This window comes from Dermacentor andersoni, chromosome 9 (assembly GCF_023375885.2).
Source record: "Dermacentor andersoni chromosome 9, qqDerAnde1_hic_scaffold, whole genome shotgun sequence".
Lineage (NCBI taxonomy): Eukaryota > Metazoa > Arthropoda > Arachnida > Ixodida > Ixodidae > Dermacentor > Dermacentor andersoni.
Genome location: NC_092822.1, coordinates 127,833,339 through 127,849,710, shown reverse-complemented (window position 1 = coordinate 127,849,710; position 16,372 = coordinate 127,833,339). Strand labels below are relative to the sequence as shown.

General features: G+C 49.5%; 1 protein-coding gene across 1 annotated transcript in view; it reads left to right on the top strand.

Moving 5' to 3' along the window:
• The window catches only part of LOC126529674 (uncharacterized), a 72,732-nt gene extending 56,659 nt beyond the window's left edge, over positions 1-16,073 (top strand). Inside the window, exon 3 of the mRNA XM_055069890.2 lies at positions 15,765-16,073. Coding sequence (XP_054925865.1) covers positions 15,765-16,073 — 309 coding nt within the window. The remainder of the gene's footprint in view (positions 1-15,764) is intronic.
• Positions 16,074-16,372: the final 299 nt, after the last annotated feature.

Below are 16,372 nucleotides of genomic sequence, written 5' to 3'. Positions count from 1 at the left end.
TAAACGCCAGTTGTAAGCCACGCCAGTCCTGTCGTATGTGTTCCTTCGAGTTTCTCTTCGTCTTAGCGCTTTTTATGAAGACCGTCAAGATGAACCAACTGGCCCAAATCAAGATATTGCTGCGAACTTCTCTTGAGGCAGTTGCGATCGAAGCAATGCTGTTCAATAAAATAGTCACCATAACCTCAGTATACATACCCCCAAGTTATCAACTCTTTGGAAAGTCATTTCAAAGCGTTATTGATGAGCTCTCTCACTGTTACATAGTCGCTGGGGATCTAAACGCGTATGGAACAGTGTGGGGTGACACTCGCTGTGATACGAGAGGACGGCTGATAGAAAACGTCCTATTCTCTTCAAGTGCCTGCTTTCTTAAAAAGAAATCCAACATTATGCAGCCCTACGCACAAAACATTTTCTTCCATAGACCTAACCATAGTGTCCAGTACAGTTCTGCCATATCTGGAGTGGGATGTGATTATTAACACTTATGGAAGTCATCACTTCCTTGTAGTTTTAAGCCTCACAAAACAACATGAGTGCCCTGCACATGCTTCCCGATGGAAAGTCGATTCAGCCGACGGGATGACGCTGAGCGAACTGACACACATGGCCTGGAATGATATCTGTGTATTTTGTCTAGAATATGCGGTAGATTACATAACAGCGTTTGTAAATGATGCTGCGTCACCATGCATTCCTAAATTAAACGGGTCGCCATCGAAACGACATATTTCATTGTGGAACGAAAAGTGTAAGCAAACGCGGAAAAAGTGACACAGGGCTTGGAATCTCGTACATAACTATCCAACCACAGAGAACCTAATTAACTGCAAAGCGAATAAGTCACAAGGCAGAAGAACACGCCGCCACGCTAAACGGGAAAGTTGGGAAAATACATGACTACCATCACTTCTTACACAGGCGAAAGAAAAGCCCGGAAGAGGGTGAACAAAATAAATAGCCGCGAAACTCATCCTATACGTTAGTTAAATAAACAAAGAGACACTCTTGAGCACCAGGCAGATTGTCTAGGAGGACATTTCGAGCACATTTCGACAACTTCATAATACAGAGATACATTTCTGAAATACGAGCGACAAGCAGAACGACTGCCTCTGGGTGGGAAAGCCACATACAATGACGTATACAATCGTCCATTTACTCTAGTGGAGTTTCAGGCCTCATCGAATTGCTGTAACAAGGCAGCTCCAGGGTGTGACAGAATATTATGTGAAATGATCAAACATTTACATATTGAAACCCACAGAACAATGCTGTCGATCTTTTACCCTATGTTCTCTGCCGGTTTAATCATTTATTTATTTCGTGTACCATCAGGGCCATAGGCAATAAAGAGGGGAGTGGTTACATCGAATACAGAGGAAAAAAAAGTACAGTGCAGCAAAATGGTTAATAGTACGGAAATAGATGGTTCTCGGTTATACAATGTTATCTGACTGTTCCTGGAGTGCTGGTCAATAAAATTAAATACGGTGCATGCAGTGCAGTAATACAGTGTTCCGGTAATACAAAAAAATAGTGATACAATTGGTAGTACAAAAACACGAATGAAATGCTCCTTTTTATACAATGCTATCTAATACTGCCGTGAAATGCTGATTGTCAACAATAGTAGCGGTTGGGGCTGGTAGGCGATTCCACTCGGCAGATGTACGCGGTAGGAATGAATGAGACATGACATTGGTTTGGCATAATGAAATTCCAACTTAGTTATTGTGATCTAACCTTGATGAAATGCATTGAGGAGGGGAGATAAGTTCAACGCGAAGTGAAGGACGATGAAATATCTTATGAAAAAGTGAAAGTCTAAGGCCTTTACGGCGAGAGGCTAAAGATGGCAAATCAAGGTCTAATTTCATTACAGATGTGCTTGCAGTTCGGTTATAATTAGAAAAAATGAAACGAGCAGAGTTATTTTGTACCATTTCTAAAGAGTGAATTAGGTTTTTCTGAAAGGGATCCCAAACTGCTCCGGCGCACTCAGGTTTTGAGCGGACTAGTGACTTGTATAACATTAATTTCAGGGAAGCCATTTCGAATTTTCTACATAGTGAAATTGCGTTTTAGGTATCCCAGCATGCGGTTAGCATTTTTAATTACGTAAGAAGCGTGCATGGACCACGAGAGGTTTCTAGTAATATGGCCACCAAGATATTTCTAGGAGGAAACAGGGTCTAAGGGGAGATTATTAACGCAGTAAGAAGGAAGCTGGTTAGAAGTTCTGGACACGCGCATAAATTTACATTTTTTATTATTTAATTCCATTGACCATGATTGGCACCAAGTAGGAATAGCGTTAAGGTCGGATTGAAGAGAAGATATATCAGTGTCACATATTATTTCACTGAAGATTACGCAATCATCGGCGAATAAGTGAATGTTAGAGGAAACACAAGAGGGTAGATCATTTATGTAAATTAAAAAAAGGAGGAGACCAAGTACCGACCCTTGAGGTACGCCGGACTGTACTCTGCTCGGTTGAGAGTTTGAGTCATAAGCGAAAAAAGACGACGAAGTGTGGCGACGGGTCGGATGGGCTCTACATCTGCTCCGCACAGAAGCTACATTTTCGGCGAAATCACCTCCACATCCAGATTCTACGTCATCATCGTGTGCCTGAAGTCAGCCAGAGCACGTCAACACCAAACTTGAGGGTGTAAGTGCTATATTTTGCATTTTACGGCCACATCAAGTTTCGAAGCGGGGCCGCCCCGCTAAACGTACTTCGCTAGTGGCGAGGCCTAGCAAAGGCTTCGGCCGCCGCACCGCTGCAGATGGCGAACGCGCTCCTCAATGCCGACGCCGACAAAGCCCACCAATCGTCTACCGGGGCCCCGGAGGACGAGGACATGGAAATTCGCGAATCCCAAGGAGTTCTTCGGGCTGCTGAGGAGAACGAAGACAGTGAGCCTTGGATCAATGTTACCAGTCGTGCCCGTCGCCGTCGGCTGCAGACACGCTCGACCACGCCCCAACTTTCCCGAACGCCACCGAAGCCCGTTCTACGCCACAGCCGACCGGCGATGCGCAAGCCCCGACAACCCCCCCTTCCTGCCGATGATTACAAGTTGGCGGTTCGTCCACGGAACGGCCTGCAGCTCAACAAGGTGAGCCCAGGGAAGTTAGTAGACGCCATTACAAATGAGGCAAAGCTACAAATCGGCGCCACCGGATTCAAAATGCGCATCGACGAAGACCGAAACATCCTTGTTCTGAGCACTGCCTCAGAAGCTACGGCCTCAGCACTAAGCAAGATGCAAAAAATCACAATTGATGCAACAACATATGATATTGCATCATACGGAATTTCCCCCGATAACTCTTGCAAAGGGGTTATATACAACATTGATCACGACACCACGCCCGAAATGTTACTTAAACGCATTGAATCTCCCGGATACGAGGCGCTAACATGTAGAAGACTGGGAAACACAACCACCATGGTGATCACATTCTTGCGAAAAACTACCATATTACATCGAATTTTCCGGCCTTCTTCTGCGGTGCTACCTCTACAAGAGAACCGTGCCGCATTGCCGAACCTGCAACGAGACAGGCCACAGAGAGGACGTCTGCCCGCGGCCCCCCGCCACACCCAAGTGCAGAGAGTGCGGCACTTCGCTAGCAACGGAGCAGCACGAGTGCCACCCTCGGTGCTCTCTGTGCGGCGGGAATCACCCGACAGCAGCGAAAACCTGCCCCAACAGGTTCCTGCCGCCCGTCAACCGCCGGAAACCGCAGCAGACCCCGAGAGCAGACTCCTCGTCTCCGAGGCCACGTGGCGAGCACTCAGCATCCCGCAAGTCGCGGTCCCCGAAACGACGCGGAGCTGTCCAGGGGAGGAGCAGTTCCAGGCCGCGTTCCGGTTCCGGTTCCAGGCGAAGGACCTCATCGCGACGACGGACGCCATCCCATGGCAGGACCTCGAGCCGTGGTCGTTCCGCAAGCGGCAGGAGGGGAAGCAAGGGAGCAGCGCAGGTCACGCAGCAGGTGAGCTGGGCACAGGTTGTTTCTCCCAAAGCTCGTCCCCCACTCTTGACACAGAACTGGCACAGGCACATGCCCAGATTAGGCGTCTCACTGAAGAAAACGCAAAACTCAAATCAGAAATCACTAGCGTACACGCAGAATTCGTAGCACTTAAAGATGAATTGCTTGGAAGAAATAGCACTACCCCTACACAAAACACTTCAACCCCACCCCCGGAGAAGCGGAAACGGGAAGAGCAGCAAGCTCACACAGTCACTTCAAATCCGACACCGCAACGAGCAACCGCGCAGCCCACTGCACCGCAGGGAGTCATACCCGTCCAATATGCCACTCTCCAGAAGGTAGAAGAGGTAGTAGCAAAAGCTATTCAGAGCCTTCAGACATCCCTACAAGCTACTATGCAGCAACAACTCACAGCTATACAACAGTCAGCGGCACAACAACAACAATTCGCAACTCAACAACAACACTCTAACACTCAGTTGGCGGAACGCATCATGAGACTAGAGGAACGCATACTAGCACTGGAAGCTCGTCAAAGCCGGCGCCCCAAGAAAACAGCTCATCAGACCCTACCAGAATTGCCAGATTCTCTGGGCTCCCCAGAACCCCATCTTGTGCACGCATCACCACCCCTTGATAACCAAGATGGCTCCGCCCCAACATATATGCAGTAAGCGCGGGGGCTCCCCAGGCGAAACCACGGTGTGGCAGTGGAATTGCCGGGGCTACAAGAACAAGTATGGATCACTGATACAATACATCGCTACATCAACAAGACCACCTGAAATCATCGCACTGCAAGAAACGAACACACACGTCCGCCTACCCAGATACGTCACTTATGGCACCGATACAGGGAGCAGCCTTCATACCCTGGTCAGTAAAAAGCTAGTGGCCGTTCAACACCACCTCCAGCAATCCGAACCGCTTGCCATTCTGCTCGAAATTATCCCACAGGCGACAAAGAAAAAGGGTCCCATGTTTGTTCTAAACGTCTACTGTCGGCCGAAAAGCGCGCCATCGGTCCTCAAACTGGTTTTAGAGCAAGCCACGCACGCAGCAGGCAACCATCCGCTTCTAATTGTGGGCGACTTTAATGCAGCCCACCCCCTCTGGGGTTATACGTACACCAACCCCAGGGGAAACATGCTTCACAAAGTTATTGAGGACCTGGATCTCACGCTCGTCAACGATCCAAGGAATAGCACGAGGCTCGGCACAAGTGTGCAAAGAGACACGAACCCCGACTTAACCCTCACCAGAAGTATCCCCCAAGCTTGCTGGACCAATCTGGAGGAATACCTAGGCAGCGACCACGCGCTGCTAGCCACCACTCTCCATGGTCTCGAATACAAAGCCAGGATAGGCACGGCTCGCCTCACGGATTGGACCAAGCTGCGGGAGATAAGAGAAGAAAGAGCTGCGAACGACCAGAGCCAACAGCTTCAGTCAATTAAGGAGTGGATCACTCAGCTTCACCAGGATGTGAAGGCGCACACCAAAATGCTTGAAACATCCACCACCACTCCAAGCATCGACGCTCGCTTGCTCCACATGTGGGAAGCCCGGCGTAGCCTGCTGAAGCGTTGGAAAAGGCAAAGATTAAATCGCAAGCTCAAGAGGCGAATAGCACTACTCACACAAGAGGCTGCGGAATACGCTACCACGCTATGCCGAGAGAATTGGCTATCCCTCTGCGACAGCTTGAGAGGAAGACTGAGTACTTCCAAGACGTGGAAGTTATTGAGGTATTTAATCAACCCGGCCAGCAGCAAAACGGAATCCCACCACAATATGGCTCGAGTAATTCACCAATTTCCTGGAAACGAGGCGGACCTCCTTTTGACTCTCAAAGCCCAGTACTTCCCCACACAGACATCGGAGCCTCTGCCACCCTACACCGGCACCCCTAACGAGCTCCTAGATGAGGACATTCATCTACATGAGGTAACAGCGGCGATAATGGGCTTGAGACGCCACACAGCCCCGGGAATGGACGAAATTACCAATAAGGCACTTGTAAATCTTGACAGCCCCTCGCTAGTAGAGCTTACCGCTCATCTTAACGAAGTATGGAGGACAGGAAACCTTCCCGAGGACTGGAAAATAGCCGAGGTTCGTCTGATACCGAAGCCAGGCAAGCCACCAGCCATTGAGAACCTACGACCGATCTCCCTCACTTCATGTGTAGGAAAGCTCCTAGAGCACATCGTTCTCAACCGGCTACAGCCATTCCTGGAGGATTCGGGGAAACTTCCAACAACGATGATAGGATTCCGTCCACACCTCTCAACTCAAGACATCCTACTTCAGCTGAAAGAGGAGGTGATTGTACCAGCGACACGCAACTCCCCCACAGCTATCCTCGCCTTAGATCTTAAAGGGGCGTTCGATAACGTCAAGCACACAGCAGTCTTACAGAGGCTAAACGCGCTGGGCTGTGGGGCCAGGACGTACTCCTATATCAGAGATTTCCTCTCAGATAGAAAAGCCATCCTAAAGGTCGGGGACAAAGCCACAAACCCCTTCCTACTGGGCGGGCGCGGCACACCACAGGGCGCAGTGTTATCCCCTCTCCTTTTCAATATCGCCCTAATAGGCCTACCGCCGCTCCTCGATAACATCCCAGGGATCCGGCATGGCCTATATGCCGACGACATTACCATCTGGTCGTCCACAGGGTCCATAGGGGAAATGGAGAACCGCTTGCAGGAAGCTGCAGACGTGGTGAGCGACTATGCTAAGTCATGCGGGCTCAGCTGCGCCCCCCAAAAGTCGGAGCTACTCCTGGTCTCACCTCGAAAGAAGCACACATCCGACTCGCCCACTATCAACATACAACTGGAGGGACACACCATCGTTCCGTCTCAGAGCGTAAAAATATTGGGAATGGTTTTCCAGTCGGATCGCACCAATACAATATTAATTCAAAAGCTTAAAAATACAACAGCCCAAGTTACGCACATGATCCGGCGAATAACAACCAAGACAAGAGGCATGGGGGAGGCGGACACGCTTCGGCTTGTCCAAGCCTTCGTCGTGTCTCGAATAACTTACGCTATTCCATACGCACTACTCAACGAGACGGAACTGAAGAAAATCAACACAATGATCAGAAAGGCATATAAGCAGGCGATGGGCCTGCCAACCAGTACTTCCACAGAACGCCTACTACGACTAGGTGTGCACAACACGGCCGAGGAGCTGATCGAGGCACATTTATCCAGTCAACGAACAAGGCTGGCGGTTACGGAAGCAGGGAGGTCCATTCTCTTACGCCGGGGGCTCTCTGCCCCTCTGAGCCATCCGCCACCTGAGACTGTGAGCTTACCCCATGCCATCCGGAGAAACATCACCGTACGTCCTCTACCTCGCAATATGCACCCATACACAAGCGATACGGCCATACACAAGCGATACGGGACTTTACCCTCTACAGCCTACACGGACGCGGCTTCTTACTCCAGACACGCAGCCACAACAGCCACCGTAGTCGTCAACACAGAACATCGGAGCAGCATTTCACTCACACGAAACAATCCCCTCCAAGCCGAGGAAGCGGCCATAGCCCTCGCGCTCTCCCAAACAGAGGTTGAAGTCATAGTGACCGACTCCCAACAGGCGTGCCGCAACTTTGCTAGCGGCAGAATTCATACCACTACGCCCCGGATCATCAATCAAAAGCCGCCAACGAGATCAGTCATGATCATCTGGGCGCCAGCTCATCAAGGCATTCCTGGCAACGAGGTCGCCAACCACGTGGCTCGAGATCTGACCCACCGAGCCGACGCCGAGGAATCTGAACCCGAGCGCATGCACCCTCTAGTCTCTTACCAAGACATCACACAACACTACAAGCTCACCCGCAGAACATACGCACCCCCACATAAGTCACTACCTAGAGAGCAGGAGCGATGCCTCCGAGCTCTACAGGTTAATACATTCCCCCACCCAACCAGAAATCACCTCATAGACCCTACAAAATTCTCTCCGCAATGCCGCTTCTGCGCAGAGCCCGGGTTCTCAGGCACATAGTAGGGGGTTGCAGAGCGGCTCCATTAAATCCTCCGGACCCTTACCCCACTAACGAGCTTTGGGAGAGAGCCTTGGCCAGCTCCGACCTCGAGGATCAGCAACGGCTGATTGCGAGGGCCCAGGACGCGGCCCGAGCTCAAGGCATCCTGGAATGAGGACGCCTCTCCAAAGCTTCATTCACCGATTAAAAAAGTTTATTCTCTCTCTCTTGAGTCATAAGCAAAGAGAAACTGTGAACCGTTAGAAGGAAAGCACTCAAGCCATGCAAGCAGTCTGGAATCAATGTTAATTCGATGCAGCTTAAACATTAGAAGGTTATGGCACACTTTGTGAAGCGCTTTCGAAAAGTCTAAAAATATACAATCGGCAGTTGAAGAGCGGTCAAGAATGACGTTTAGCTTATGCGTAAACAAAACTAGTTGTGTTTCACATGAATATGTCTTGCGGAAGCCATGTTGCGATGGTGAAAAAAAAAGTTAGTTTCAAGAAAGCTAGCAAGAATAGAGGCAAGTATATCTTCTAACATCGTACATGAAATGGAAGTGAGCGAGATAGGGCGGTAGTTATATGGAGAATGCTTGTCACCCGACTTATGGAGTGGGATCACCTTCCCAATCTTCCATTCATCAGGCAAAGAACCCTTATCTAGCGACTGTTGGAATATCATTGCTAGGAAAATTGAAGAGTAACTGCTAGTGCTTTTCAAAAATTTCGCGTTTACTAAACCGTGTCCTGGAGCCGAAGATAGTTTTAAAGATGAGATAATTGGTACGATGCCTGCTGGTTCAATCATTATGGGAAACATTGCTTGGTAATCGTAGTCGTGCGTGGATGGAAGAGTAATGTCTGTAGTTTATGAAACGTTGTGCATGAAAACATCATTAAGCGCGGACGCACATTGATTAGTTGGAATAACATTTCCAGAGCTGTCGATTAAGGTTATCATGTCGTCCGCGTTGGGGTTAATGACGCGCCAGAATTTCTTGGTGTCGGTTTTAAGCATTAAAGGCAAGGTATTGCCAAGGAAGTGATCTTTGACTTTTTTAAGTGCGGCTACATACTCATCTGCCGCCACTTTGTATTTGGTCCAGCGGTTTACGCTAGGTGAACGTTTGGCTAATTTGTGCAGGCGTTTCTTTTTATTAAACAGACGCTTGAGACGGATGTTGTACCATGGGGCGTTTAGATTACATGCAATGGTGCGCAGTGGGATGTATTTGTTTGTTTGTTCAGCAATTCTTGCAGCAAACGTATTCCAGTTGGTCTGAGCGGTACGGCTGTCGAAGTTGTTTATAAATACGTCTAGAAAAGCACATAATTCGGCGTTGATGGCTTCAAAATTTCGTTTCACGTAGTCTCGAAAAGATTTGAATTTTTTATCGGTTTTTGGCCGCAAAATAATTATGTCAAACGAAAGTGCTGAATGGTCGCTCAAGCCGGGTAAATAGGTGATGTCGGAAACTAGGTCAGGCCGCGATGATAATACAAGGTCAAGTGTGTTCTCAACGGATTCGGTAGTGCGTGTGGGTTGAGTAACCAGTTGTCAAAGTGAAAAGACAGAGCACACGTCCAAGAACTCATTGGCTAATGAAGAAGAAGAGTGTAAAGTTGGAGGTTCAGTATTCCATATTATGTTCGGTAGATTAAAATCGCAAAGCAAAAATAAAGGTAATGTGGGATGAAGAGATGTAACAATATTAATGATATCATGCATCTCATTTACGAAATTAGATGAATAAGTTGGGGAGCGGTAACAAACACCAATGATTATCTTCTGGTGATTTATTTCAATGATGGCCCAAACCGTTTCGAGTTCAGTATTGACACGAATACACTGAGATGGGAAATCTTTAGAAATGGCTAAGAGCACGCCGCCTCCCTGACGCATTGTACGGTCACGACGATACAGTGAAACATGGTGTGCGGTTTGAAGGATTTCGTTATCTTGAACCTGTGAATGTAGCCACGTTTCGGCAAGCACAAAAACGTCGGCGTTGCAAGTCTCCAAGGCAGGTGCTAAGGAAGTGCGCTTACTCATGACGCTTTGAATGTTTCTAAAGAAAACAGATACGATGCATGATTCGCGTCCACATCCCCTCACGTTTTCCTAACTGGGCACGTGCTGGGACTTTGCATGCCCGCCGTTATCACGTGGTTCATATGGCGCATGCTCGTTGACGGTGTCTGTTGCCGGGTCATAGACGAACTGTTTTTTATTCATTATTAGTTTGGTGTACCTTAACTGGAAAGGGCATGGTTGGCGCTGGCTTTTATTTATTTATTTATTTATTTATTTATTTCACGTACTTTCAAGGCCCGAAGGCGTTACAGAAAGGAGTGGAGTCAAAACAAGAAGTAATGCAGTAAAAAAATACAAACAAAAAAGTATTAACAAAAATACTAACAAAAGGCATTTTGAACGGCGGTCTTGAAGTTAGTAGGGTCGGTGATGAGTGCGATTGAGGCGGGAAGGCGATTCCAGTCCGTGCTCGTCCTGGGGATGAATGAGTCACTGTACCGGTTAGTACGGCACAATGGCACCCCGATTTTAAGGCTGTGGTCAGTGCGGGCAGAAATATAAGACGGAGGGGCAAGAAGGGTCTCTTTTAACAGGGGGTTTAAGTGAAAAACTTTGTGAAAAAGGGAGAGACGGGAAGATTTGCGGCGTGACGAAAGATCAGGTAAGTTAAGAGTTCGTTTCATTGAAGAAATACTTGCATAGCGAGAATAATTAGATAATACAAAGCGTGCACTTCGATTTTGAATACTTTCAAGAGTAGAAACTAATGAAGACTGAGTCGGATCCCAAATGGCTGAAGCATACTCCAATTTGGAGCGAACTAAAGTTTTATAAAGAGTTAGCTTCAGGGAAGAAGGGGCAGAGCTAAAATTACGGCGTAAGTAACCAAGCATGCTATTAGCGTTTTTAGTAACATAGTCAATATGTTACTAAATATGTTAAATATGTAGTAACAATATGTTACTATTGTTACTACAATATGTTACTGTTTTTATGCACGTACTCAATTAGTTTTTTACGGACGTGACGGGTGGCGGGCGAAAAATCTTCGCAGATAGAAATATCCTTTTCTTTCAGCTGTGCGCGCATAGAAAGTACTTTTTCTTTTATTCTCGTGTTGGTGAATTTCATTTGAGTTGGAGTTTCCGACCGTGTTTTTGCCGGCGCCATCGACGGACGAGGCTGTGCCGGGCCTTCCAGAGGTGAAGAAGGTGGTTGTCCACCTCCAGGGTCACCTCTGTGAGTTGAATTTGGGTTTCCGTGGAACGAAGGGTGGAGAGCGATTGCTGGAACCAGACATGGTACCCTTGCTCCTGAATGGGGGTCGAGTTGGTGTATGTTTGTCAGAATTTGGTCCAATCGGGTAACTTTGCCTGTGCGAAAGGTCTTGCCAATGGATGGGTGCGAATAGTCGTATTGAGTATGCAGTGGTCGTTACCGAGGGTTTCGTCTGTGTTGACCCAGTCTACATATTGAATGTTTTTGGTGAGGGTAAGGTCCGGACACGTGTACCGGGTCACGGAGTTACCCACGCGAGCCGGGTGGGCAGATTCGGTGTGGAGAGTAAGGCCCAGCGTGGACAGAAGTTCTGCCAGCTTACGTCCATGTTTCTCTTCAGGCGCGTATCCCCAAACTGGGCTGGGGGCGGTGAAATTGCCCATGATCACTAGGGGATCCCTGCCCGCAGTCTTTAAGGCGTGGCTAAAAAGGTCTGCGAAAGTGATGTTGGCTAGTCTAGGGGAACAATGAATGTTAAGAACGTGTAGTGGTGGGTCCTGTTTTCGTAGTGGAAGGAGGGTCACCATCACGTACGAGAATTCTATTTTGAGGTCAAGGTCAACGAAGTTGGCCATGTAATTTTTATGCACGCAGATACAGGAGAGGAGGTCCTGCTGAAACGTGGTGTAAGTTGTAAGTGTGGCGCTGCTCCCTGGCTCCTGGAGGGCTACCACAGCAGGAAGGTGCTCCAATGTTGTGAGGAAAAATCGTAGGATAGCCCGCTTGGCGTGAGCCTTGAAACCTCGACAGTTCCGCTGGGTAATTAGGATGGGGATGGCCAATTTGGATCGGGGGCATTTCCTGAGTCTTGGGGTGCCCGCCATGATCGCTAAGATTGTTAGGGGGTTGCGAAAACGATGCTTCAGTGCCAGCACTCACGGGGAGGGGAGCATCCTCCATTCCTGATAGTGAGCAACTGTCTTCGTCATCGAAATCGAGTTGTCGTCGAAACATTTTTTGGTACTGGCCGGACACGTCTTTAATTGGCTCGGCTCACCGGGTGGTGCGAGAGGTTTGCGCGATATGTTGAGTTATGAGAGAGGGAATGGTCTCTGTAAATTTGGCGATCGCGGCATTCATGGCCGCGGAGATGTGTGTTTCAAGAGCACTAATCCGGTTGCCTATACGGGCCTCGAGTGCGTTGATCCGGGCATTCATACGGGCCTCGAGAGCGGCTACCGCGCTTGGTGTCTCCGCCGGCGCTTCTGTCTGATTTTCCATTACTTCTACTGCGGGGGTAGAGAGGGGTTGCGTCAATTTTGCTTCGAGTGCTGTAATTTTATTTAGCAGGATCTCATTTTCTGCCTGGAGAGCCGCGATCATGTTTCGTTTGGCGCTGTGCGCCGAAGGAGGAGTAGAGGGAGCGGAGGAGGAAGCAGCCCTGCCCGCGCCGCATCCTGTTTTACGTTTTTCACGGCATTGTCCAAGGCCCCGGCCTCGCCGTGTGGTGGCGGTGGAGTTGTCGGCTGCTTTCCGGCTCCTCCAGCAGGGCGAGCTTGCTTGTCGGTCTTGGTGACGTCCCGGTGCGGTGATTCACCGGGAAACTGAAGGTGGCAGCGCTTTTTTCTTTGCCGCCATTTTTGTCTTGACACCCTTTTGGGTGGCCATCTTGGTGTTCCGGAACTTTGCAGTACACTCGCGGGAGTTTGGGACGTGTCTACCACCGCACACTGAACACTTGGGCACGCATTCGTGAGGGGTCCGCACCCCCTCCACGAGTGAAATCAGTTCCCCGCACAGGCCGTAGGTGTCCTGACTCAGGTTTGGCCATGCCTCCATCCTATGGCCGACGGCACCGCACTTGCCTCTGGCCGGGATTGTACGGTAGTAAGGTTGGATGGGCACCACCATGTTGTCCTAGTGAACAAAGCGCGGTTTGTCCTTTCCGGCGAAGGTAACACGCGCTTTGTTTGATGTGCCAAATTTTCTCACCTCAACAATGGTGCCTGCTCTCCAACGCAACTTTTGCTGAAGTGTCTCCGTCGTGTCTGAGTTGCACACCACGATGACACCGTGGCAAACGTTTCCGCCATCTTGCTGTAGGTATCCGTTTGGCGGGACCGCTACGCGTTCGGTGTCGACAGAAAAATTCCCGATCACTCGGTCTGCCGACGCGAGGTCCGGGGTGTGGATCACGATCATATTTTGTTCTCTCGAAGGGAAAATCGATGTGGTCTCCGCCCGCTCAGACACGAGGTAAGCCGTGAAGGAGGTCCCGTAGCGATTGTCGGAGAAGGCTTCATGCAATGAGATATGCTCACATGGCTTTACAACGATGACGTAGTCGTCTGGGTTGGGTTTTACTAGCGGACGAGGCTTCCACTTCGCGAAGACCTTGCCCTTGTTTCCCGCAGAGCGCGAGGCAGCAGGCTGCATCTTGCCGGCCGGGATGCCGGAGGCCGGGGCGGTGGCGGGTGCCTCCATCTTGGCTTTCTCTTGAAAGCGGCGAGCAGCTGCTGTTGAGGAGAGCTTGGCTTCGAATATTCGAAGGAATCGCAGAATTTGGCTCCTCGATCATCGGAACCATCGTCCAGGACATCACGTCCGGGTCGTAGCCACGCTGGGTTAGCGCAGAGGCGGCCATGTTGCCTCGGCGAGTAGTCTCCACGCCGCCGGGCATCGGCGACGCCCACATGGCGGTGTGAAAAACTGCTCTAAAGTTTCCAAAAATCGGCCCACCTATATGAAATTGATGTGCACGTGCGCCGGGTGACTTACTTGATCCGATGATAAAAAATTTGGTGGGGTACCATGAAGTTCCGTGGCACCGGGCGAGAATCGGCGGAGCCGATGCATCGCACGTCTGAAGCGAACGTTCCCCGGGCGCGTCTCCTAGCCATCGCGCCGGCACGCGCAGTATGGCGGGCGCTGCGGCCGCTCTGTGAAGGCCGCGGCAAGCTTTTGTTTGTGAAGGTTTTTTTAGTTTTCGCGTAACATAACTACGTTTTCTCATAGACTAAAATTACAATTCTTGAGCTATTACTTATTTAGCCTATGTGCAATGGTAGTTAACGATTTTTCTGCGTACTTTAGCTTGAGAAATCCAATTGATTCAGTCAATTTCTTGCGTCACGTTGAACGCCTGGGTATATGGCATTCGAAAATTTCGTCATCGAAGGAACGGCCTACGCCAGACGCTGAACGCTAGCGTGGCACCGGATTTGCTGCGACACGGGCTCCGTAACGCCTTTGCGTTAACACAGAGGCCGAACAAGCGCACAGTAAATGTCGGAGCTCGCGTGAGAGCGGCAGCACCGACGTCGTGCAAATCCCGAGTTTCGAGAGCGAGAAGTGCAAGCAAAGCGCCAGCGGAGGGCAGGCGCAAGCGCTGACGATTGGGAGCGGAAAGCGCAAGCCAAGCAACCGGTGGAGGCAAGCCTACCTCTCTTTCATGAAAAGGCAACCGAAGCCGGACGCCAGCCGAGGCAAGCTTATCCCCAACTTCGAGAGTAGGAGGCCGAGCAGAGAAGTCGACGCAGAGAGATTCCTCCCACGGAGGGTGCCGATGGGCGGTTCAAGAGAGAATTCGTCAACCATCAGTGCGACCAAAGTTGCAACGTGTATCCGCATTGCGTGATTGTGCTTTGATCACAACGTCACGGAAGAGTGTGCGCAACAACAGAAGAGTGTGCGCAAAAGGGAGCCAAACTCGAATCTAGCAAAACCACGACAACGAGACAAAAGACTCATAAAAATCGTTCTAACAACGATTTCTAGTTGCACAAACGACCACCAGCTTTGCTATTTTGACAGCTTTCAGTGCGTGGAACTGGCTTTCCATTTTCTTTTTATGGGGCTGGAAGGAACCGAGCGAGTCGCGCTGTCCTACCAAGACAGATCTCAAACAGGAACTGGAAAAGGGGTTTGCGCGTAAGAGAATTATGTTTTCTCGTATATTCAAATTACAATGCAACGCTAGCATATCTTTAGGTTGCGTGTAAGTCATAGTTTAAAAATTTTCTGACGCATCTAACATTGAGAAATTCAACAATTCAGTGACGCATACGTGCCGCGCGCAAGGTCTGCGTGGTTCGGCACGCTTCTCTTGGCAGCGGAGGCCGACGCAGACATCGACGCCAACGCAGTATTTTCTGCGACACGGGGCACTTAACGCTGTCGCGTTAAACTATTCAGCGTGAAGAATTAGCACGCACCCATCAGCAACAGCAAGTCTTTCCATGCTGTTAGGTGTATACAAATGCGCACGAATTCATTTTTGCATTCGTTTTTAAGTTTAGCCTAGCTCGATGAAAAATCAATTACCGTAGTAGAAATTATATCTTATTCTTCAAAAATATACATTTTTTCTAAAGCTTTACAAGCAATGAAACTGTTATAAGCGAAAAACAGTTTTCAGAAATTAGCCTAGACCTCTACAGCCAGTCACAGCGGCAACGAAACTTTTCCCACCCAGGAGCAGATGTTCAAGTTCCTTGAGTTCGGGCTCGAGGGCGAGAAGACGATCGAGGTGGCACTGTCTTCCACGCTGTCTTTAGTGATGTTTGAAATGGAAAAAGCCGTGAAGGGGCCCGTCAAATTCGGCGAGAAGTGCGTGAGGAGTGAGCTGCTGTTCTTCCACGAGTACTGCTTCGAGAAGCTCGCCAATGAGCAGGAGGACGTCGACACCATGACCGCGCTCGGCTTCGTTGGAACCGCGCTGTTCACCTTCGAGACGCCGAAGACAATCGAAATGAAGGCGAGTGTGCAATCAGTGTTGCTGTGATTCGGAATAACATTCGTTGCCAGTACGCGCGAGTGTATAGCTGTAGAGATTTGACGACTTGGTCTTCTTTGCTCAAATAAGAACAGTGCACTAAACGGTTCGAATGATAACACAGGACGTGGACTGCAAGCTCAAGGAAATCAAAATCGCTCGTCACCAATGTATTGGTGCGTATTTAGGCCCGCACTGATTCTGCTATGATTTCGCACCTCAGTCAGGGGCGATACTAACCAGAGCGTCTCTCCTAAATGTCGCTTTCGCTGGCGTGCGCTCTGCACACTGCCAGAACGTCAAATATG